The 25,141-nt window shown below is 36.6% G+C and overlaps 1 protein-coding gene across 1 annotated transcript in view; it reads right to left on the bottom strand.

Annotated features, from left to right (window-relative positions):
* Window positions 1-25,141, bottom strand: part of ABCC9 (ATP binding cassette subfamily C member 9) — a 139,546-nt gene that overhangs the window by 79,231 nt on the left and 35,174 nt on the right. Inside the window, exons 13-17 of the mRNA XM_007967878.3 lie at window positions 22,215-22,255; window positions 20,968-21,110; window positions 14,456-14,564; window positions 9,361-9,468; window positions 2,163-2,235 (exon numbers count right to left, since the gene is read on the bottom strand). Coding sequence (XP_007966069.2) covers window positions 2,163-2,235; window positions 9,361-9,468; window positions 14,456-14,564; window positions 20,968-21,110; window positions 22,215-22,255 — 474 coding nt within the window. The remainder of the gene's footprint in view (window positions 1-2,162; window positions 2,236-9,360; window positions 9,469-14,455; window positions 14,565-20,967; window positions 21,111-22,214; window positions 22,256-25,141) is intronic.

Consider the following 25,141-nt stretch of genomic DNA (forward strand, 5'->3'; position numbering starts at 1 on the left):
TATCAAAATCCCAATGGCATTTTTTACAGAAATAGAAAAATCAATTCCAAAATTCATATGGAAACAGTAGACCCCAAATAGCCAAAGCTATCTTAAGAAAGCACAACAAAGCAGGAGGTATCACACTTTTTGCTTGCAAAATATATTACAAACCTACAGTATTCAAAACAGTATGGCACTTGCATAAAGACACATGCATATATCAATGGAACAGAAGAGAGAGACCATAAATAAACCCATACATATGCAGTCAACTGGTCTTCAGCAAGGGGTTTCAACAAACTCGATAGCTACATGCAAAAGAATAAAACTGGAGCCTCAAAAATAAACTCAAAATGGATTAAAAACTTAAATGTCAGACCTGAAACTATAAAAATCCTTAAAGAAAAAATAGAGGAAATGCTTCTTGGCATTGAACTTGGCAGTGATTTCTTGGATTTCACACCAAAGCACAGGCAATAAAACCAAAAATAGATAAGTAGAAGCACATCAAACTAAAGAGCTTCTGCACAGCAAAGGAAATAACAGAATGAAAAGGAGACCTATGGAATGAGAGAACATATTTGCAAACTATCTTTCTGATAAGAGATTAAAATACAAAATATAAAATAGTAAAAAAAAAAAAAAAAAAACTGAAACAGAAACAAAACAATTGAATTAAAAAATGGACAAAGAACCTGAATAGAGATATTTCTCCAAGTAAGATATACAAATGGCCACCAGGTATATATTAAATGGCATTCAACAACACTAATCATCAGGGAAATGCAAATCACAACCATAATGAGATATGACCTCACACCTGTTAGAATGGCTGTAACAACAACAACAAAAAGAAAGATAACAAGTGTTAGTGAGGATGTGGAGAAACTGGAACCCTTACACACTGTTGCTGGCAATGTAGAATTGTGCAGCCAACAATGGAAAACAGCACGGAGGTTCCTCGAAAAACTAAAAATAGAATTGCCATATGATCCAGCAATCCTGCTTCTGGGTATTATGCAAGAGAATCAGAATTAGGGTCTCAAAGAAATATCTGCTCCCCCATCTTCATTGTAGCATCATTCACAATAGCCAAGATATTGAAACAACCCAAATGTCCATTGACAGATGAATGAATAAAGAAAATGTGGTATATACATGCAATGGGATATTATTCAGTCTTATAAAAAGAAGGAAATCCTGCCACTCACAACAACATGGATGAACCTAGAGGACATTATGCTAAATGAAATAAGCAAGCCATAGAAGGAGAAATACTCTATGATTCCACTTATATGAGGTATCTAAAATTTTGACTATTTTAGGTATTTTAATTAATTTAGTCAAAAGTTTAGACACTTCTTTTCACAGAAGCAGAAAATAGAATTGTGGGTTCCAGGAGATGGGGGAAAGGGAAAATGGGAAATTGTTGTTCAATAGTTATTATTGGATTTTAGTTATGTGGGATGAATAAGTTCTAGAAATCTGCTGGTTAATATAGTATGTACAATTAACAACATAGCCCTGTGTACTTTAAAATGTGTTAAGAGGATAAATCTCATGTTAAGTGTTCTTCCCACAAAAAAATAAAGTAAAAACAGAAGAAAATAAACACTAGACGAAAAGAAGAACATAAGGAAATTTTTGGTAGTGATAGCATATTGAACACCTTTATTGTGGTGATGGTTTTCACATGTATATACATATGCCCAAACTCATCAAAATGTAAGCATTAAATATATGCAATTTTTGTGGATCAATTAAACTTCAATAAAACTTTTTAAAAATATTAAATATAATTATTGGATATTTAAGTTTTAAGTATCTTGAAAACTTCCTCAGTATTGCTCAGAAATAGAAAATAAGTTTCTCATATACTCTTTCTTTAAAGTGTTTCTCAAACAAAAAGTGAAATCAACCACCCCACTGTTTAAATTGCCCAAATCAGCAAATGAACAGTAAATAATTGTCCAAAGGTATAGAGCCATGGTGAAAGGCAGGTCTTATCATTTCCAGCCATTCCCACAGTGACACAGTGGCTCACAAGCAGAATGGTGCAAACAGGTAACCATAAATAATATTTATGTCTTTAAAGTCTCTCTTTGTTAGGCTCAATTATCTTGGAAAACTATGGTTATGGTCATGAACAATTACAAATATGCATAACAAATGACTCTTACCTGTTGGAATTCGAATGTCTATATTGGATAATGTGGCTAAACCACTGCCCCATGAAAAGTATCCATTTGTGACCTACAAAATAAAAATATAGAAATTAAATTATATGTGTGGTATCAATGAATAATTCTAATTAAAATAAAAATTAGTAAGTGCTAAAAGACTCAACCCAAGGTAGAATACACAATGGTGAAATTCTGATTTAGAGTTATGGCTATTTAGTGGTGTAAATGAAAAATTAAAGAGAATGAAAGTGAAAGGAGGGTCTTTCAATTTGTGATATTATGAAGAATGCTAAAAATCTCTGAAAATTTGGGATTACCCGATTGTTTACATATGGACATTCTTAAAAGACAATTGTCCCAAACACTTTCCAATGAAATCCCTACATTAATTATTTTCTTACTGCCAGACAATTCCCCAAATCCTAGTGATTAAAATAAAGAAGAGAAATAACCACAAATTATTCCAGCAAAATGACTTCATTAACTGAGGAGGAAAACTCTGTAATTAATGAGTTTCCTGAACTGTGTAGGCCAACTATTTACTGAAGTTAAAAAAAAGAGTAAAGAATAATAAAAGAAGTGAGGCAATATTGCTTATGTTATAAATGCCAGCAATCAGCAAAAATCACAATACCTTCTATTCATCCCACAGAATCTATTTGTTTTAGCAAGCTTTAAGTGGACCTAATACTTTTACCAGTTATAAAAATAGGAAATAAAACAATAACAGAACCCAAGAATTAGAAGGATGAAGCAGACATAGATGACGGGAGGAAGGCTCCTAAAAATCAGGAGAAATTAAAGATACACTTTGCTCGTAAACTAGTATCTTATTTCAAAACCATAAATGAAATTTCTAAGCACACTATTGTTTAGGAATTTTGCAGAATGGATTTGTGATATCTCAAGTATAACTGCATATAACCCTAAAAACTCTTCATAAAATGAACAACTTAAAGAGTGAAAACTCTGCTTGAAAAGGCTAGATTATGTTTGTCCATGCAGGTTTTCTCTAGCTTATAATATACCTGGCACAACATTTAGTAATATCTATAACATAGCTATGCATGAAATTAGTCCTGGAAGGAGGGTCTCACGGAAGTGCTGGATTAGAATTACTGATTGCTTTGTAAATATGGCTGATCATCCTCACTCTGTGTGAGGCACGGTGTTAGGTTGGCATAGATTACAAAGAAGGCATAAGGCATCCTCCCTGCTCTCTTGAAGCTTGCAATCAGTTGAGTAAGTAAACCATGGAAAGAAGTGAGTACAAGACACAACATTATGGGCTAAGTACCAAATAGAGGGGATACACAGACACTGAGTACAATAGCAGCTCATAAAGAAAACCATTTACATCTGGGATGAGTCAAAAAACTTTTTGGAAAAAGAGGCCTTTTAACTAGTTTCGTAAAATATACTGAATGTCATTGAAAGCATTTGTAGGTAAAGAACTATAGTGAGAATAGGCCGAAGATCAAAAAACTATAAAATATGTCAGAGGAAATGATGAATAGAGCTAGCTGGGGCAGAGCTGGCTGGGGTTGTCATTATGGTTAAATGACAAAGGGCATGCAAAGAAATGAAACACCCTCAGAGGCTGAAGATTCCATTTTCTCTCCTAGAGTAGGTGAGGAGGCTAAAAGAGGCACAAAAATAGATGCTTGTGGACAAGGGCCAGCACGAAACTGAGAGGGACCCTACATGACACCCTGGATGTTCTCAGCGAATTGGGAGCTAAGGTGATCTGGAGAAAGAGGAGGCAAAAGGGGAGAGAAGGAGGTGACAATAGAGTGGTGACAGCTGCATAGCTACTGTAGGTTTGGAAAATAATGCTGCTAAGAGACATGTAAAAGCATGGCAGATAGCCACTGGGGGAGGGGAGTCAGCTGAGATTGGAGATAATAAATCTGTGACCATGCTGGCCTGTATCACTGTGTCACCTTCTCCATAGCACTCAGCAGCCTGGTTATAGACATGTAGATGGCATGAGGTTGGATTGCTGCAGAAAGGTACTAAAGGACTGGGAGAAAAAGAAGGGGCTCAAGATATTGAAGGTTTCAATGGTGTTTAAAAAAAACAATGACCATGAAATTAAAGGCCTGAGAAAACTTGGGTACCAGGATTTTGTTGTCAGTGACTGACTAGTCTAATAGAGTAAGATAGAGGGGATGCAGTTCCAGGTGGTGACCAAGTGTGAATACAGATTATATGAGTGTAGCAGTAAATTATACCTGTGATATCAATGAACAATTTCTAATTAAAATAAAAATGTGTAAGTGCTAAAAGACTCAACACAAGGTAGAACACACAATGGTGAAATTCTGATTTAGGGTTATGGCTATTTAGTGGTGTAAATGAAAAATTAAAGAGAATGAAAGTGAAAGGAGGGTCTTTCAATTCGTGCTGTTATGAAGAATGCTAAAATTCCTTTAGTACCTTTCTGCAGCAATCCAATATCATGCTTTCTACACATGTAAAACCAGGCTGCTGAGTGCTATGGAGAAGGTGACACAGTTATCCAGGTGAGGTGCAAAGGAATGACAGTAGATTAGGGGATTTTTCAGGCTGGGATACTGGATAGACTGTGCCCTTGGAAGTTTAAATCCTAATCATGTGTGGCACATACAAAGATAGAATGGTGGACTAGGAAACATACTCACATCTACAGTGAAGGTGGAAGAGTGATTACCAGGTCCTCTGATAATAGATGTGAGAGCAGGCAGAAAACACCATAGCTTTATGAGTGTGACAGGGGAAGGTCGTGGTCTGAAAGTAGCAGGAAAGAACTAGAAGAATGAAATGTCACCTTCTGATTTGGTGCTACATTGAACTAAAAGAAGGAACAACATCCACACAAGAAAGATAGAAGAGCAGGAAGGCTAAAGTTAATTTCTCCTACTACCATTTACAATTTCATTCCCTCCCACCTTTTACAAAATGCACTAAATTCCCCACCAGCGGGGTTAAAATCCCGACTTCCCCAACTAGATGTCTGAACTTGGAAAATCAGCTAATATATAAATCGGTCTTTGCAAAGCATCTTGTAAGGATAGTACAATGATGAGCATCATAGCAGGGTTTCTGATAGAGGAAAGATGGAGGCAAGCTCAGTGTACGTCACTAGGGGATTAGTAAAACACAGCAACACAGTCTACAGGACACAATGGTGCACTTAGCAGAAGCAAAACATCAAGAAAACACTTAAATAAATTGAGAGCACATAGACACTTATGACAGCGCTACATATTTTACAAATATATGAGCATGCCTAAGCACATCAAGCACATTAGAGCTGGTTCTATAATGATGGGGGTAGGAGTACGTATATTGGGGATGAGGTGACTTTGATAGGAAGGAGTATCAAGGATACAGGGAAAGAATGAATTAAAATTTAAAAGCAGGAGCCAGATAGACACAAAATGTCACCTAGTATGTGATTCCATTTATATGAAATATCCAGAATAGGCAAATCCATTGGTTGTTGCCCAGGGCAAGGGGAGTGGGAAATGGGAAGCAATTGCTTGATGGGTTTGAGATTTCCTCTTAGGGTGATGAAATAGTTTTGGAACTAGGTAAAGGTGGTGGTTGCACAACATTGTAAATGTACTAAATGCCACTGGACTGTTCACTTTGAAATGGTTGTCTGCTAAGTGAATTTCACCTCAATGAAAAGAATGTTTGTTTTTTTTTTTAAATGTAAAGGCAGGGCACACACAGACCACTGTCCATTTTCTCCTGCTGAAAATAAGTAACAATGATGAACAAAATTTGGTTTCAAAAAATCTCACCAAAAGAAGGAGTTAGGAAATACCAGGTCAAAATATAAGGAACAAATACAAATTCAAAGGTGTGAGCCCCAGACCACCTAAGCGTCTTTTCCCCAAGGGGCCAAGTATAGCTAAGAAGGAAAAAAAAAATAAAAACAAACAAAAAAAAACAGTTATAAAGACTTGTTCTAAAAGGTATCAATGTTCATTAGAAACCTATAGTAATCATTACAGCGGAATACTGAACAGACAAATAAATCTGAGAAAAATCAATAAAGGTTATCAATTGATTCACACACATACAGATCCTTGATGTGTAACTGACATCACACTGAAGATCAGTGGGGACAGTGATCAATATATGGGGCTAGGCAACTAGATATCACACTTGAAAACATTAAATCAGACCTTACTGATTTACTACTAAATTTGGGAAAATGACTACTACTAAATGTACTACTGCTACATTTATGATTTACTAATAAATTATTCATCACTGATTTACCTACTAAATCACATCCCTACTTCATACTAAACACAAAATTTGATTTTATGTGTATTAAAGGACTAAAGGTAAAAAGTGTAGCTTCAAAGCTTTTAGGAGCTAATATAGAACGTCATCATGGCCTCTGGGTAGGAAAAGTTTTCTTAAATAAGACCGAACACCAAAGCATTAACCATAAAGGAAAAGTTGTATACTAGACTATATTAAAATTAAGAACTTCTGCTCAGTGAAAGATATCATAGAGCAGAAAGCCAAGCCACATAGAGTGGGAGAAGAATTTTGCAACATATTTGACTGTCAAAGTAGTACCAAGAATTTTTTTTTTTTTTTTTTTTTGAAGTGGAGTCTCGCTCTGTCCTCCAGGCTGGAGTGCAGTGGTGCGATCTCGGTTCACTGCAAGCTCCGCCTTCCAGGTTCACGCCATTTCCCTGCCTCCCTGCCTCAGCCTCCCGAGTAGCTGGGACTACAGGTGTCTGCCACCACGCCCGGCTAATTTATCGCATTGTTAGTACAGACGGGTTTCACCGTGTCAGCCAGGATGGTTTCGATCTCCTGACCTCGTGACCCACCCACCTCGGTCTCCCAAAGTGCTGGAATCACAGGAATGAGCCACGATGCCTGGCCAAGAATTTTTAAAGAGGAAAAGGACAAACAACCTGGTAATTCACAAAAGAGAAATCCAAACCCAAACCCCAATGGCCATTTTCATAAATATATCTTATATAGAAAATTGTTTGACCTCATTTGTAATCAGAAAAATGCAAATAAAAATCACAGCAAGATACAGTTGCATCTCTCCCAGCACATAACACTTGGCTAAAAAAAAAAAAAAAAAAAAAAAAAGAAAAGCATTTTTTTAGTGAAGATGTAGAACAATTGGAACTCTCAGTCACTTCTGGTGAAAGTGTAAATTGGCACCATCACTTTGGAAAGCAGTTTGCCATTATCTAGGAAGGCTGAGGATGCACATACCGTATAACTCAGCAACTGTTCACAATACCTCCAAACTGAAAAACACCCAACAGCCCATCAAAAGTAGAACAGATAATTGACTTCTGGTATATTTATACAATAGAACAATTTATACAATAGAACAGCAATGAGAGTGAATGAATTGCGGTTACAGCAGTATGGATGAATTACACATACACAATGTTGAGCAAAAGAAGCAACACACACCCATACACACATATTTAAACCTTTAAGAAACTAAAAATATGTTTTTAGGGATGCGTGCATAGCAAGAATAATCAAGGAAGTGATGACTATAAGAGTCGGGGTGGCAATTATATCTCAGGGGAAATATGTAAGAATACAGCAGATACATGTGTTGCTGCATTTTCTGAGGGAGCTGCTGATATAAATACGTACTTCTCCGAAGCATATAGTATTTCACAATAAAAATATTTCAAAAAATAAATACATTATTACCAACTTGTGAGCTTTCGCCATAAATAAAAAAATTAATTTGATCTTGAAAGTGAGCCTGAAACTGCGGAGGCCATTCAGAAACACAGCAAAGTCAGAGCCATTGATAAGTAGCTATTCTTCTAATGCATGAATGGTCAATTTTGGGGAAAAAAATCATAATAGTCTCTCTTTTTTCTTTCAAAATGAAAATTAATGAAACACATGGAAAAGACATATTTTTAGATTCCTACTGTAGTGAACAGAAAATGTCAATTAAAAACAGGCCCTGTTTTTTATTCACCAATACATCAGTTGTTATCTGGGCATTGTGGGGAAACAACAGCATAGAGGACCCTTTCCAATATCACATTCCTTATCTTTTCATAGCCCCTAGTTCACACTCTGCCTGACCATTATAATTGCCTAGGTACACCACACACACACACACACACACACACACACACAAATATACACACATTTTTTTAAAGCTTTGTAGGTGATTCTAACGCATAACCAAAGTCAAGAATCACTAGAACCCTCTTTAAAATTCCTATGTGACATATCCTTTTAACCCCAAAACAACCACACTAAAATGGCATGTCCACCTCAAGATGGGCAAACCATGGCTCAGTGAGGCATAGTAATGTGCCCAAACATCACACATCAAGTTAGTGGAAAAGGGAGGGCTAGCACTAGCTTGTTCCGTTCAATCACAGGTTTGTTCCGATTATGAAGCGGCTATTGTGGGAAGGTATTGTGTCAGGTGTCAAGGAGAGAGAGACCTAAACATAGCTCTTGGCTCTACTATACACCCCATACTGAGCCTCCCCGTCTCTCTGACTGGCCTAGGCTGTGCAGAGGAATTGGATATCCTCCAATAGCCAATGCAGCCAGTTTGCTAAGTTTCCAGGACTCTGGCAGCTCCCATGGATGGAGGCCCTTGACTGCTGCTGGCAGCTATTCCAGTTCCTGCACAACACTAACCACTCCCTCTTATCCCCAACTCTAGGTTGCCTGTTCTGCCTTAACTTAAGCGCAATGCCTGGGGAGAGTCCAAATAGCCAAGTTTGAAATGAGATCAAGGGCAGTACCGGGAAACTGGTGAATGCATACACTAGTCTGAGTCTCCCCTGATTGAAAACAATGACTATCTAATTTATATTCCTAAAATACGAATTTATAATGTTGGTATTCTCCATGAATCAATTTATTTGGTTGATAAACATAAGAATACCAGAAAAAAATACATGCGATGCTAGCTTCTAAAGCAGATTCAGAAGAAAGGCACATTCTCTGGTTATTGAAATGTGCTGCTGGAGCAAAAATTGTGGCTGGGAGATGAGGAAGAACTGACAACTAAAACTCAGATTTTTTAAAAAACGCTGTTAGGGTTAATGACAACTGTAAAAAGAATTTAAAGGCACAATTTAGGACACGTTCACAGAACTTCGCCATAAAGTAGTAACATAAATGTATCAATTCATGTAAGAATCCAGGAAATAAAAATAACCTTTATAGCGATGTCCTCTGTTTCTGTGGGACGTAGACGCCGTGTTGATTGCTCATAGCTGTCCAGGTGATATCTTCCAGGCTGTTTCCTGTTTATAGTTTTCGGCTGCTGCATTCCAAAAGGAAAAGAACACAAGTTGAAGCTTTATTAAAAAAATGAGGTTTTACTGAACATTTACTCAGATTGCTAACTAAGTTGCAAGAAAAAGAAACAAGTGGATGTCATATTTTAATTATTTCAATGACTCCTTCATAAAAAAAAAAAAGAAAAATTCTTAAGTTATAGTTACACCTCATTCACATGCCTCTTAAGAAAATATGAAAATAGGATACTTGCAAATGATGGAAGTTAAAGTACAGGGTCCCATAATCTTTCTCCAGTGATATGGATGGATTATCTTTCTCCAGTGGTATGGATAAGCTTTTTGGATAATCTTTCTCCAGTGATATGGATGGATTATGCCCAGGCAATAAAAATAACTGTGTGGTGTTAAAAGGTGATCAGATTAATTCAGGTCAAACTAGAATCCATTTGTTAGACTATCACATGGTTTGGCTGTCGTGGGAGGGACCCAGTGGGAGGTAATTGAATCATGGATGGGGGGGCCTTTTCCCGTGTTGTTCTCGTGATAGTGAATAAGTCTCAGGAGATCTGATGGTTTTAAATAGGGGAGTTCCCCTGCACACGGTCTCATGTCTGCCACCATATAAGATGTGCCTTTGCTACTTCTTTGCCTTCCACCATGATTGTGAGGCCTCCCCAGTCATGTGGAACTGTGTCCATTAAACCTCTTTCCTTTATAAATTACCCAGTCTCAGGTACGTCTTTATTAGCAGTGTAAGAAGAGACTAATACAGCTATCAGGCTTGTAAACGTTCCACCAGTACATTATTGATTAATCTCTGAATCATGAGGAGTTTTAATCTGATACACTCACATAAATCAGATTGAGCTGCATAGCACCCAGCATCTGCTATGGATTGACAAAAGCATAAAGATCTAGAATTTTTGTCCAAAGATATTACAGTGTTTCATCAGGAGATCCATAAGTCTTATAGAATGATCTAGTCTATCTCCAATGTTATAGCCCTATTCCTAGTCAACGGACTAAAATATCCCTTATAAAGAGGATGCCAGCTGAGGTGTGACAGTCTTCACATATTTAAGGTGAATGTAAGTCATACCTAGAAATCTGTCATTCTCTAATTTTTCAGTTCAGTTTCATACAGAGATAAATGGCTAACGAGAAGGTGCAATATTTAGCTCATAAATCTCTAATCTGGAAAAATTTTAAAAGTTAAAATTTCTTCCAGAAACATATTGAGTCACTATTTCAACATAAATAATTAACCTTTTTTTTTTTTTTTTTTTTTTTGCAACTGAGTCGCACTCTGTCACCCAGGCTAGAGTGCAGTGGCATGAACACATCTCACTGCATCCTTGACCTCCCAGGCTCAAGTGATCCTCCCACCTCAGCCTCCTGAGAAGCTGAGACTACAGGTGCATTTGCCACCATGCCTGGCTAACTTATTTACTATTTGTGCAGACAGGTTCTCCCTATGTTGCCCAGGTTGGTCTCAAACACCCGGATACGAGCAATCCGCCCATCTCAGTTTCCCAGAGTGCTGGGACTATAGGTATGAACCAATGCACTCAGCCATAATTGTCTTCCTACACAAATACCTTATAGAGACTATGAAGGCTAAGTAATAATACACTTTAAACCGTTAAGTTACCTAGAAAAGCAAAGGATTCTAGAATTGTGAACGTTGTTGGTTTTGGGGGGTTATTTTTTGGCCTGGAACTGCAGGTTTAGCTTTTTGAAAAATCCACTGGGATCTACCATGGGAATTAGGAATGTCCTAAAATAATCAGTAATTTAATCTAAACAAGATATTGCTCTTCCAATTTCCATCAACTGGTGTATCAGGAGAACACCCAAACTATCAAATAGTACATTGCTAGGCTACATGCCAATAAATACACAAATTAAAAAGCCACTGAAAAGATTAGAAAGTAAGACACTAGCAGTGGTTCTGTCACACAGAAAATACTAATAAATTTTTACTTAACACAAAGAGAGAGAGGAGGAGAGTATGTTCACAAACTTTATTTTAGTTTTATTTTTCCTTCTCACAGCCCTCACAAATACCCCTGGAAGTACACTGCATGAGAGGTTGTAGAAAGCCACTATCCTTTAGGCTAAGTATATTTTCCATGCAAAACAGGTCTACACCTACATATAAAATGTACTGTCTTCTAGAGTCTTTAATTCTGTAACATTATTGCCCCCACAGGTCCAAAAGAAATGACTTCATGCCCTTCACAAAACTAAGAAGAGGGTGGGAAGAGTAGATGTGTTGACAGAGATTTGAGTCGAAGTTCCACAGATGTAATATGAAGAGACTTTGGCCCTAGACTGTCATTAATTCTCCATGGAGGTTCTACAGCCAAAACCACTTAACTCTAAGTTTTTACAGAATACATAGTATCTTAAGCGCTCTCAAGGAGGAGTTTCCATTAGTGTTATTTTCAAACACACAACTTTTTTCACTCCATTTAAAAAAGTTTGTCATTTGTGGTTTGGCCCCTCAGCAGTGATGAATGACCCTGAAAGACATCAAGAAGTCCAGTCTGGTTTCAATAACCCTGAAGATGTTGGATGCATTTGAAGGGGATTCTTTTTTTCTTTCCAAAACCTTTTCTCAGTTCAATTTTTCTTCTATGCCACATCTCATACAAAAAAATTCTTCAGATCTCCCTAACTCCATGAACTTGACCTCCTATATCCCATTTCTTGAGGTCATCTCATTCTGCTCATCCCCATATCTCTGAAAGACAAGTTCCTTGGTAGTCTAGGACCATCCAAAGAGTGACGCGACTGGTTCTAATCAAATATTTGACCCCCTATTGCCTAAAGGTTTAGACACTCTTTAATATTTTTGTCTTTGTGTCCATGTCCACACAATAACAAATAAACACTTTGAGGCATTGTTCCCCCAGCATATATAAGCATGGTGGTGGTCCCTTCTCGGACAAAATCATACCTGTTCAGTAAAACAACTTACCAGAAAGTTAAAAAACAAAAACAAAAACAGACAAACAAACAAACAAACAAAAACCCTCCAGAACAGCAGAAAGAAATAAGTCTAAATATAGCTACATGATTGCCTTAACTATTTTTAGCAGTTTTCCTAGCAAAAGCTTTCCAAATTCCAATCAGTTCCAGTCAGGAGATTGAATATACATTTGTGTTGGTTCACATAAATGGTAAACACATTCATATTTTTTCTAATAGTAACAATTATAACTAATATTAACTTATGACTTACTGTGGAATAATGCTTTTCTACTTTGTGAAATATATTAATTTTTAATAATTTCTTTAGAAGTTTTTAGGCACTTCTTTCAAGAAAATTGTATGATCCAGTCATTGATTTAAGTATTGTCTAATAGCTAGTGACTCTTAAATTTATATCCCCAAAGTTTATGTCTCTTCTTGGGTTAAGAAGTATCTCAAAATTTGCATGTGCAAAATGTACCTCTTTATTCTACCTCAACAGCTATATCATCTACCCAGAAGTCAAGTCAGTAACCTAGGATTCTTTGTTGAGTCCTCTTTCTGCCTCATCTCCTCCATCCAATCTATCGGCAAGTCTTTATCAGCTCAACCTCTAAAGTGTACACTGAATTTGATCTCCTTTTTCAACAATATCCACTGCAACTGGACCAAAAGCTCTAATTCTAACCATCATCCTCTCCTGCCTATATTATCACAATGACTTCTTTACTGATCTATGTGTTTTACTCTTTGTCCTTCACTGACTTCCCTCTACACAGAAAACAACAACATATAAATGAAATTATATTAAAAATACAAATGAAATTATATTACTCCCTACTTTGAAACCTTCCAGTAATTTCCTATTGTATGTCAATAAAATCTAAACACTTTCCATGGCTTACAGGGGCCCTCAATCATCGTTCTCACATTATTTCATCTTTCTCTTCTTTACAAGGCTCCAACCACAGTACCCCTCTGTTCCTTGAATACACCAAATTAATTCCTACCTCAAGATCTTTGCATCTGCTAGTTCTCCTGAGTGGAATACTCTTTTTCCATAACTTTTCAGAAAAGGAACCTATTTTTTTATTCAGGTGTTGGCTCAAATGTTGGATCTCCAGAAGGGCCTTCTTGGAAATGACCACCCTGTTTCAAGTACCCAATTCACTCTCTAATGTCCTCTTTTATTTTCTTCACACAGTGAAACTATGTTACTGTTTTATTTTGCTTATCAATTCCTGCCTCAAGAAAGCGAATTCTGTGACAGGAAGGATCTCACATGTCTTGTTCGTTGCTACAACCCTAAGTCTTGGCACAAAGCACAGGTCAGCCAAAAAATCTAAAAACACAGGCGTATATTTAAAAAAGTTTATTCATATTATATGTAATGCATGACAAAATAATATTGACTATGTTTATAGATTTTATGTAGACACTAAGTAAATATTTGCATCATGGATAAATGAACTGGACTACAACTTACAAGATTCGAGTTTTAATTCTAGCTCTACCACTTAGTAATCTTACGACTTTATTTAAGCCTCATGACATGCAAAATAAAAAGAGCTGGAAAATAAGAAAAGAGACAATGTAATGTAATTCAACTGGAAAATAAAAAGAGACAATGTAATATATTAACTGGATAAAAAGATAAAATGCATCAGAAAATATGTTTTAAACTATAAAGTGTAGTATAGCTAAACGGTATTATAAGAAAATGGTGCATGAGTCGTAAACTTATTTTATGTTATTTTAATATAAATTTGGAGTAACCAAACTCTCAATTTCCTTTTGAATTAAACATATATTGTCTCTTAGGATAATTTTTTTCTGGATTTATAAAGACAAGTCTTATACATTTGTCTATTGATTTTAGACTCGTGAGGTTGTAGAGAAGTAAGTGGCAATTTTTCTTCACATGGGTTAAAAAATAAAGCTTATAACCTCTTATAACCTCACTCGTATTAATCTGTCAATTCTGCTGAGACTGTCCTCTATTCATAACTTCCATAACAAAAATAAAGCACTTACAACTCCAGTGTGCTTCTTACAGGACTCAAAAGGAAGTGAACCTTCACCAGTTCGCCAACTGTCATCACCAATCTCATCACTCAAGAGAAACTCATTCAGCTTTTGAACACTGCAAAAAAGCAACAAACACGGAGTAAGATTTAACAATAAAACCACCACCAAAAAAATGCTACCTAAATAATAACTTTAACACACATTATTATGGTGAGTAGGATGCCTGCGAGAGTCATTTTTCAAGACCAACTGGGAATTCACCTACATCGACCAAACATCCTAAATTGCCGAGGACAGGGGAGTTTCCAGGACATGGGACTTTCAGTGCTAAAACCAGAAAAATGTCAGAAAAGTCAGGACCACTTGTCACCCTAATTTCAACAGAACCTTCTGTGCATTTTTTTTTTTTTGCAAATATATTCCTTGTCAAAAACAGTGAAGTTGTTTAGGAACTTGGAACAGGGTGGTTAAAAATAACACCAATGAGGAAATTCCTGTTAGTATTCTAATTTTACAAATGATGGGGAGGTGATGTACAGAGAAGCTAAGTAACCTGCCTAAAACCATGTACTATACAGATCTGGAATCCTTGGCCACTGTGTATCTTGCTTAAGCACTATGTATTATTCACATTTTCTGAAGCTGGCAAGGAGAGGGGCCTCTAGAGTCTTGCTGCTCAAAAGTTTCAGCCAAGAACCAGCAGCATCAGCATCAACTGGGAGCTTATTAAAAACAGAAAATCTCAGCCCTGCCTCCCAATAAGAATCACATTATGCATTTGACCAACACCCAGAGGCGCTTCACAGGCACCTCTAGAGAGGCCCTGCTCTAGAGGACTGGTTTGCAAACATTCTTTACTGTAACCTCCTTAGGCTGGGCACAAGATTCCTTGGCTCATCTACTCTACCCATTCTAACTTTCTCAAACCAGTGTCACAGGACCAGGATCAAAAATAAATAAGCAAAACAAAGAAAACGATAATGTGGTTTGTAAACGTCATCCTAGAAATAAAATAACATACAAAAGGAAATTCAGTGAAGTTGCAAAGGAAAAGAAGTGTTCCTTTTGGCAAGCTAGGATGCAGCAAGTGGAAAAACTTGCTTGGTACGTACAGCAGCAACTACAGGGGAAGTATTGCCTTTGATAGGAAACTAGAAAATGTATGTATGAAATAAATGGTTTCTTTTTTAAAATTTTTATTTGAACTTATAGTCCAGTTCCACCAGACAAGTCTTCAGAACTTGTTTTTTGTGACACAATAACAAAATGAGAAAAAAGTAAATTTAATTTAGTCTGCTGCCCATGATCTTTAATCGTTTTGGCTTTGCATGCCAGAGAAACATGAAGGAAGATGAAAATCCATTGAGGCAATCTATTAGCTGTCAAATTGCACTTGCAGGGAACTAAAAGAGGTAATTGTTTAGGAAGAGCTTCAGTTTGTACACTTTCTTTGAGTCTTTGACAGCAAAGTCTGACCACATAGACTTGAAAAACGGTGTTATAAATGGCTTATCAAACATTATTTTATTCCTCTTAAATGGCAGTTATTTCATCTTCGCTTTTATAGATTGTAATTGTCATTCTGTTCTTACGTTTTGAAAAGACTTGATTTTAAGAATGCAGCTCTGTCAATCAAAGGAATACCTTTAAACAGTCTCACACTATTTCTCCACACAAAAAAAGAAAGTTGAGCACCCAGGCTCATTTGCCTTTATAACTCCGAATCTAGCAATGCCTGGCACATGTCGTTCAAGGAATGCTTGTTGAATAAATCAAAGAAGAGACAAACCAATGATTCAGACATTAAGTAAGGTTGGTTGGTTCAATTCTCCATTCCCATTTCTAGTATAGATATGAATCACTAATCTTTGCAATGTAGCCTCAAAGCTTTTATGGGATAAATGAGCCCCACTCTTCCTGAGCATTGGAAGCCACGATCCCTGACCTTGATTGGGAATGGGGACGACATTCTTTCTTCATAACATCCCCTTTGAAACATCAATGACAAGGACCACCAATGGATGCCAATACTAACCCATCTGTTAGTATTACTTACTTCCCTTCCTTTCCCATGTCCCCAGTCATTCTACACTCTCTGACTGAGGATCTCTGGCGCTGCCGTTTTGTCATTATTGTTGTTTGTTCCATGTCTATCTCTCCCTCTAGACTGTGAACTCTTTAACAGTAAAGATTTTCATCTTTAGAATCTATCCCAATACCTAAAATATAGCATGGTAATTCCTCAAGAAATGCCTAATGAAATAATAAATGGGTAATACAAAAAGCATTTTCTATTCCTATGAGGTCCCTTCAGAAATCACAGAGGTAAAACAATTGTGGAAAATGCACAAATCCTGACCAAGTGTGAAGTAATATCCACCATGCTTCCAGGTTTACATTTTTAAAATGCAAATCTGTGCACGTAACGACCTGCTTCTTAAAGTCACAAATGGCATCCGGTTGCCTTTCAGCATCTTTAGCATCATCTAAAAGCTGCTCAGGAGTTTACTCTCCAGCTTCATGCCCTGATAATTCCCACATCAGAACCCTTCCTCCAATGACACTGAACTATTTTCAATCTCCTGAAGATACCAAGGTTTCTCCCCTACTTACCCACCTTTTCCCCTTGAATATACTGCTCCCTCTGTTAAAACACGTTTTACATTTTTTTCTCCAGCTTTCCAAGTCTTACCTATTTTTAAGGATTCTACGAAAGAGCCACCACCTCCTTTAAATGTTTACTGACCACATAGTTTCCCTTCTCTCTCAAAAAGCTTCAAGGATGCCCATTATGGCCATAGCATTCTGTGTATAGCTTTATAACGCCATAACCCATCATATGGTAATTAGTTTCCCTTCCTTGTCTCTCTAACTAGGCTATGGACTCCCTGCAGATTTCAGTCTGTCTTTATCTTTGGAATTCTTAATGCCTAGCAGTGTACCTGTATCAATAAATGAATGCACATCCACAGAAGATGCTCTGAGGCAGAGGGTAGAGATGAGTAAAATGGTGGTAAGATGGTAAAATGGAGATTTGTAACATACCTAAAATATTTAGGCAACATGGTGGGTACTTTTTACGTATTATCTCATTTTTTTCTCAACCACCATAAGCAGGTAACATTATCGTGCTCATTTGACAATTGAGGAATCTGAGCTACAGAGACACTAAATCATGTTTGAGGTCAAACAATGAGTATTTCCTGGTAGTGCTAGGATTTGAAAGCAGGTATATTTTATACCAATCAATTTGCTACCCTGCCTTTACCACCTTTATAAATCAGTATTTTACTATTTTCTCATTTGTTTAGACCATTCACAAAAATATTTAAGGTCTTACACTTTGGGTGGGTAGACACAGCTTAAGTACCCTGGACAAGTGCTATATTAATTGGGAAAACAGACTTTGTTGCCAGCAGTCACATGGGTTTTTTTTTTTTTTTTTGTAGGAATTATAAAATTTTGTAAACTGAAATACAGAGACCAGGCCAAAGTATATGCTTTATGGTAAATATCAATAACAATTTACTTGACTGAAGGTAATACAGTGGACAAGTCATGCGTACATTCCTTTTGGAAGTACATGAGAGCAAAGACACAAAGTTATTTCCCAACAAAGTGATGGATTTGTTTTTCTCTTGGCAAATAGCCTCTTCAGACATAGGTATTGAATTGTGCATCAAACACAATGTATAGAAACCTAAGCTCAAATTATTTATAAAGAACATAACATATTGTTTTCAAAAGAGCAAAACACATGTATTATTTCCTTACAAATAAAGCAAAGTAGAGAAGTGAGGCAAGTCTCCTAAAAAAGAAATCTCTCTTCTTTGAGCATTTTATTATTTTAGATAATAGTTACTTTTCACTATTCTGTTTTTTGAAAGTAAACAAGAACACTTCATCATAAAATGTCCAGAAAAATCAAATGGTGCGGGGTGCTGGGAGGTGTGAGGAGACAATCTGAATCACACCTGCCTCATTCTTCCATTTTATGAGATATATACAGGTCTCAGTCATTGAATGCCATGAAGACAACTTTGGCTAATAACCCAAATCTTTTTCAAAGAAAGCATAGAATTATTTTGGAACCGAGACTTGAACATGGTATGGAATTTTCCACCAGTAGAGAAGTTTACAAGTCTCTTACATGCATATATAACACAAGTTCCAGAGTGTGCTTTATCCCATTCTAACCCACCAAGTTTCTAAATGTATTTAAGAGAGCAGTGAGGGACTTCGAATTTGCACAGTTCCTGAAGAGGAGATTTCAAAATCAGCTGACCAAAGTCTCCGATTATAAACAGGCTGCTCAACTCACTGTGGGCCAACTGGCACTAAAGGTTGGTCACGGGTTCCCAGGCACAGAAGAAAATGCTCTAAGTCCAGTCAACACTGGGAGAGCACTTATTTGGGTTCCCAGAACTAGCACACAGTGGGAAAAAGGATTAATGTTCTCTGTGGACCAGCCATCTCTGTAGGACCTGCAACTCAACCACTGAAACCCATTTGAGAGAATCAGGCTTTTATAAGCAGATTTTGTTTGGCCTGTGGCTTGGGAAATCTGGAACTGAGCCCTGAAAAAAGACTGGTCTTTATCAAACTGGCAAATGTCTTTTCCATGAGATGTGCAGAAGGGAGAGTGCTATGCAGAAATATACAGGGATACCCATTCTCCACTGCACTAGGATTTACTACCACAGAATTATATACCACGCATTGGAGGGACACCCCTAGATTGTTCTGTTTTTTAATCAACTCAAAGTCCTTTTAATGTTTGGTAACCTCCTGATTTCAGAGGTGTTATCTATTGCAAGTTATCAACCGCTTTCTACCTCCACTTGTAGTATAAAGTCAAATTCCAAATAAAAGTGCAACCATGAAAGGGACAGTTGTTGAGTGGAGAAAATGAAAATAAGGACCAAAATAGCAGACTCTGGCCATTTATCAATTTTATTGTTTGAAGTAGCTTCTCTTCCAGAGCACTGCCTAATTTGGAAGTGGGGCTACAAAAAGTAGTCAGGGATCTGGACAAGTGTTTCAGAAGGCAGAACAATAAGAAAATGAGGGCAGATGTGGCCAGAAGGCTTGAGCTCTAGACACTAACAGCTCTAGAACTGGTTGTTAATGATATGTCTCAGAGGTTGACATTGAAACTATATTACACTATCATATTCTGTAAGAATTTGGTTTATAAGATGATTTATACGCATTTTAATTTTATTTGGCATTAAGCCATTGTTAAGCCAGTGCAAACTATTGGCTTAAAGCTGAAGATTCTGGTATTTTGAATAATAAAGTCTAGTTTTCTCAGTAATATATAGATTCTAGCAAAATTGTCTCATTTTAAAAGTCTCACAAATAATGTTCTATGTTTCAGTCAATTGCAGCATGATACTTCATATATTTAAAGGCTCAATTTTCCAGTTTTTCTTCAATATTGCAACATCTTGGCATTTCTTTCAAAAGCCAGATATAAATATGATAATGCCTGTTTACAAAGCATTCTGAGGTTTTATAGGTTTATAAAAAGCATATATCGAAAATGAAAAATTCCTTTTTAAGACAGCCTTATTTATGGGAGCATAAGACATATAGACTATGGTATAGGCAGTGTATCATCTAGTTTGGTAACACATTTATATAAGTAAAAATGGTGGAAAAATTGTCTTATATCACATCTATTTTTATAGCTGTGCATTATGAGAAATTATAAAGAGACAAAAATCTGCACTGGTTGGAAACACTATAGAAGCATATTTAAATGAGCAAAATACAAAATGGTTTTACAATTCTTACAATTTTCAGAGACTTTAAGCCTGGATTTTTTTCCAGATTAAACTAAAATTAAAATAGTAAATGTGATGATGTGAACATTCTCTGTCACTATTGTTGCCAATATAAACTGGCACAGCTTTAGTGGAAAACATTATGGCTGTATTCATTTTTAAAAATCTTAAAAATATGTGCCCTCTTTGACCTACCACCACTTCAGTGGAAAGCAATATATTCATCAAGGACCTCAAAAATGTGCATATTATTAAAACTAGTATCCTCACTTCTAGAAATCCAACCTGAGAAAATCATCAGAGAAAAGTTTAAAGATAAACAGAGATGTGTGAACTTCCATGTTATTGTTAGGGAGAAAACAGAACCATTCTAAATGTTCAATAAAAAGGTAATCATTAAATAAATTAGAATATTTCCAACATAGAATATTACATAGTCAGTAAACATGGCATATTATGAAACTTAAATGAGGGGAGAATAATTTTTAAAAAGTTTAATAAGGAGACAAATGCTAGATAAATTTAAAATTTTTGTTTTGAAATAATTATTTTTACATGAAATAAATAAAAGACTGAAAAGTAGCATACCATAATTTTTAACAATGGTTATCTCCTGGTGGTGATTTTAATGTTCTTTTTTATATTTTTTCAAATACTCCCATTAGCACACATAGCACACATCATTTCTATTATCAATAAGCAAAAAATGTCAAACACTTCAGTGCATACCTTATGATGGCTTTGACTGCAAATCTGACCACTGTGGAGAGCAGGAACAGTGGTGTGACCAGGATGTGGAAGAGAGACAGTGAAGCAAAGGCCTCTGCAGGTTTCAGATTGTTTCCACTGGCATACGCATGGGTCACAAACGTCTGTGCAAAGAAAGGAGTTCTTTAGAGAAAGCTGGAAAAAGTTTCACACATGCGTACATTCAGTCTTATCTGAAAGACCTAACATATTCTGCTACGCCAGTATGTCCATTGTAACTATGATAACAGTGACCTCATCCAAAACTCCCTAATTAAAACAGTACTTGCTTTTGGTGAGTCCTGAAAGGTTTACTTGCAATTATGGTGGCAAACTTATGAGAAAGTTAGAAAAAAATTCTACTTACAGATTACATAATTGACTCTGTCAGTTACTAAGTAGGAGGAATAAGGGGGTGGAGAACCCAGAGTTTTTGACAACCAGTCAAGCCCTTTCCAAGCAATACTAAATATTCCAGGAGAAAAAATAATGTTCTCTTGTTTTGGGGTCCTCACTGTGGATCTTTACTAAAACTGTCAGCATTAATACCCAAAGAACACTTATTTACATTTTTTTTTTTTTTTGAGACAGGGTATCACTTCATTGTCCAGGCTGGAGTGCAGTAGCGTGATCATGGCTCACTGCAGCCTCGACCTCCCCAGGCTCAGGTGATCCTCTCACCTCAGCCTCTCAATTAACTGGGACTACAGGCATGCACTATCACGCCCAGCTAATTACATTTCTACAAATAATACCAGTTGCCGAGTCTGTCACTTTAGTATGAAATATAATGCAATTATAAGATTTTCTGGTTGTTGATCTGGCTCCATCTTGTTGTAAGAATGTCTGGGAACTAGATCATTGAGATTAGAACAGTTAATTCCCAACCACTGTTCATTTTGCAATGTTTGCAAATGTACCAGTGTGCATTTGGCAATGTTTTGATTGTTGTAACTGAGGTTACTACTGGCACCTGGTAGCTAGAAGCCAGGGATGCTGCTAAACATCCTAACACAGAAGGCAGCCCCTAGAACAAAATTTATTTGGATCAAAATGTCCATAGTGTCTTTATTGAGAAAGTCTGGATTAGAACTCTTGCAATGGAGACGGCAATAGAAGGAAGTCACAGAGGTGAGGTAATATACATTACTACCCACACATTCTTGCTCATAAATCATTTATAAACACTGACTTGATTTCATTTCTAAAAGCAAGAAAAAGTGTCTTACAGCAAGAACAGCTGCTATGGGAATTGCTGCATTCATGAAGACTGTGGAAAGAAATAAAATGCATTAGTTTTCATTGAACTGTGAAAACATTTTCAGTAACTTTAATCATCTATTATTGCTTTAACTTTCTTTGAAGACAGGAAGAACAAAGAGTATTAAATGTTATTGTGTCTGGAGTCCACAAACATTTCACAGTTAGTACCTACTTGTCTGCAGTTTTATCAGTTCCCATACATTAGTCTTAACCAGTATCTTTTTTTCTTTATTGAATTTTTTTCTTATGAAATGTTAGAATTCATACAAAATCATCCTTTAATGATAAAAATTATTAGAACTTAACAAATGCGTATTCTAGAGAGGGGTTATAGTCTATCTTTTGTTTAGTCCACTAAACTAATTTAAATATGTGAAATCAGGTTATTACACAGATTAAAAACAAGAATTTGATATCACTTCAAGTTCTCTTTCCAGCAGTGATATTAATATTCATTTATGATCCTTTCAGTTAATAAAATAACTCCATATCCTGGACCCTCTGCATGTCTAAATATCTCTCCTGGAATATATTTAACTATCACTGGATCAGCATGATATGCCCAGTTGAAATAAGAAAAACTCACATTTTAGCCTGAAATACTAGTGTTTGTAAGTAACAGTAAAAATAAAAATCCAAGTTGATGATTTATAGTCATACAGTCATAAACTATAGAATTTTAGGAACCAAGAAACCAAAGATGAACTGAATTGTTGATAACAGAGCCAGGCAACAGCAGAGTGAGAAGCTAGAATCTAATTATCTTAACAGTAGAGGACTCGGGTTTTAAAAATCTTCTGCTCTCAGGAATTATCCTTACCACTGTACATAGAACAGAATCAGACTGTGCTTTTGCCAGTCCAGATATGACTTAGTTGTCAAACATAGACTCAACAGTACCACGAATCCAAACACTGGTCTGAGTTTTGTAATAACACAGATGAGGAGCCACATTTCTGTCTCAACCTTCTTTCTCTATTGTCACCTTATTTTATTTTATTTTAAGTTCCGGGATACATGTGCAGGATATGCAGGCTTGTTACATAGATAAACATGTGCCGTGGTGGTTTGCTACACCTATTAAGCCCAGCATGCATTAGCTACTTTACTCCTCACTGCCCTCCTCATAGGCCCCAGTATATGTTGTTCTCCTCCCTGTGTCCGTGTGTTCTCATTATTTAACTCCCACTTATAAGTGAGAACATGTGGTGTTTGGTTTTCTGTTCCTGGGTTAGGATAATGGCTTCCAGTTCCATCCATATCCCTGAAAAGGACATGATCCCATTCCTTTTTATGGCTGCATAGTATTCCATGGTGTACATGTACCACATTTTCTTTATCCAGGCTATCACTGACGAACATTTGGGTTGATTCCATGTCTTTGCTATCGTTAATAGTGCTGCAATAAATGTACGCAGCATGTATCTTTAAAATAGAATGATTTACATTCCTTTGGGTATATACCCAGTAATGAGATTGTTGGGTCAAATGGTATTTCTGGTTCTAGGTCTTTGAGTAATCACCACACTGGTCTTCCACACTGGCTGAACTAATTTACATTCCCATGAACAGTGTAAAAGCGTTCCTATTTCTCCAAAACCTCACTGGCATCTGTTGTTTCTTGACTTTTTAATAATTGCCATTCTGACTGGCGTGAGACGGTATCTCGTTGTGGTTTTGATTTGCATTTCTCTAATGATGAGTGATGTTGAGTTTTTTTCATGTTTGTTGGCCACATAAATGTCTTCCTTTGAGAAGTGTTCCTTTGAGAAGTGTCTGTTCATGTCCTTTGCCCACTTTTTAATAGGGTGTTTTTTTCACATAAATTTGTTTAAGTTTCTTGTAGATTCTGGATATTAGACGTTTGTCAGATGGATAGATTGCAAAAATGTCCTCCCATTGTGTAGTTTGTTCACTCTGATGATAGTTTCTTTTGCTATATTGTAACCCTATTTTCTAAGTGTATTCTTTTCTTTTAACCTGCTTTGTAGCAGATGCATATGAAGCACTTGACATAGTGCCTGAGATGGAGTGTGCGCTCAATAAATGTTTGTAGTATTCATTATTTTCTTTAATCTTTACAATCCTACAGGGTAGATATTATTACTAGTTCATGTTACAGATTAAGAAACTGAGGCAAGGAGGATATAAGTAATTTCCTCAAGGCCATACTACTACAAAGTGTCAGAGCTAAGATTTATAGCCAGCTCTGTTCAACTCACCACCAAAAAGACTGTACTGAACAAAATAATAAAACTTGAAGTGGTCAAACTGGAATTTTGCTCCATTGACTCAAGAATCCCAGCTGCCTATCAAGAACACAGGATCATGTACTTTACTCCTCATTACTTCTTATTGCTCTCCCCTAGGATGGCCTCTCTACCTTCTCTCCTCTTGGATTTGACTCAAATACCAACCCAACTCTCATCTCTAGAGACACACAAGCTGGATTCTCATCTCACCTCAGCCCTTTAGTAGCTGGATGATTTGAAAGAAGTTCAAGCTACCAAAGTTCTGTATACATCAATCTTTTAATTTCTAAAGTGCAGTTCATAATAAAATCTAGGCCAGGCACGGTGACTCATGCCTGTAGTCCCAGCACTTTGCGAGGCTGAGGCATTTGAGCCCAGCAATTAAAGGCTGCAGTGAGCTAAGTTTGCACTGCTGCACTCTGGCCTGGGTGATAGAGTGAGGCCCTGTCTCAAAAAATATATAAAAATAAATAAATAATAGAATCAAAACCCTTGGGCTGTTGTAATAATTAATGAGATGGTATATGAAAAACCACTTATGGCAATAGTTGGCTAGGTATACTCTCAACATATCTTTGTTGTTGTTGCTGTCATTATTTCTGGCTGCATCCATCCTTCTTATGAGAATTTCAGTCCTCTGA

This window comes from Chlorocebus sabaeus, chromosome 11 (genome assembly GCF_047675955.1).
Source record: "Chlorocebus sabaeus isolate Y175 chromosome 11, mChlSab1.0.hap1, whole genome shotgun sequence".
NCBI lineage: Eukaryota > Metazoa > Chordata > Mammalia > Primates > Cercopithecidae > Chlorocebus > Chlorocebus sabaeus.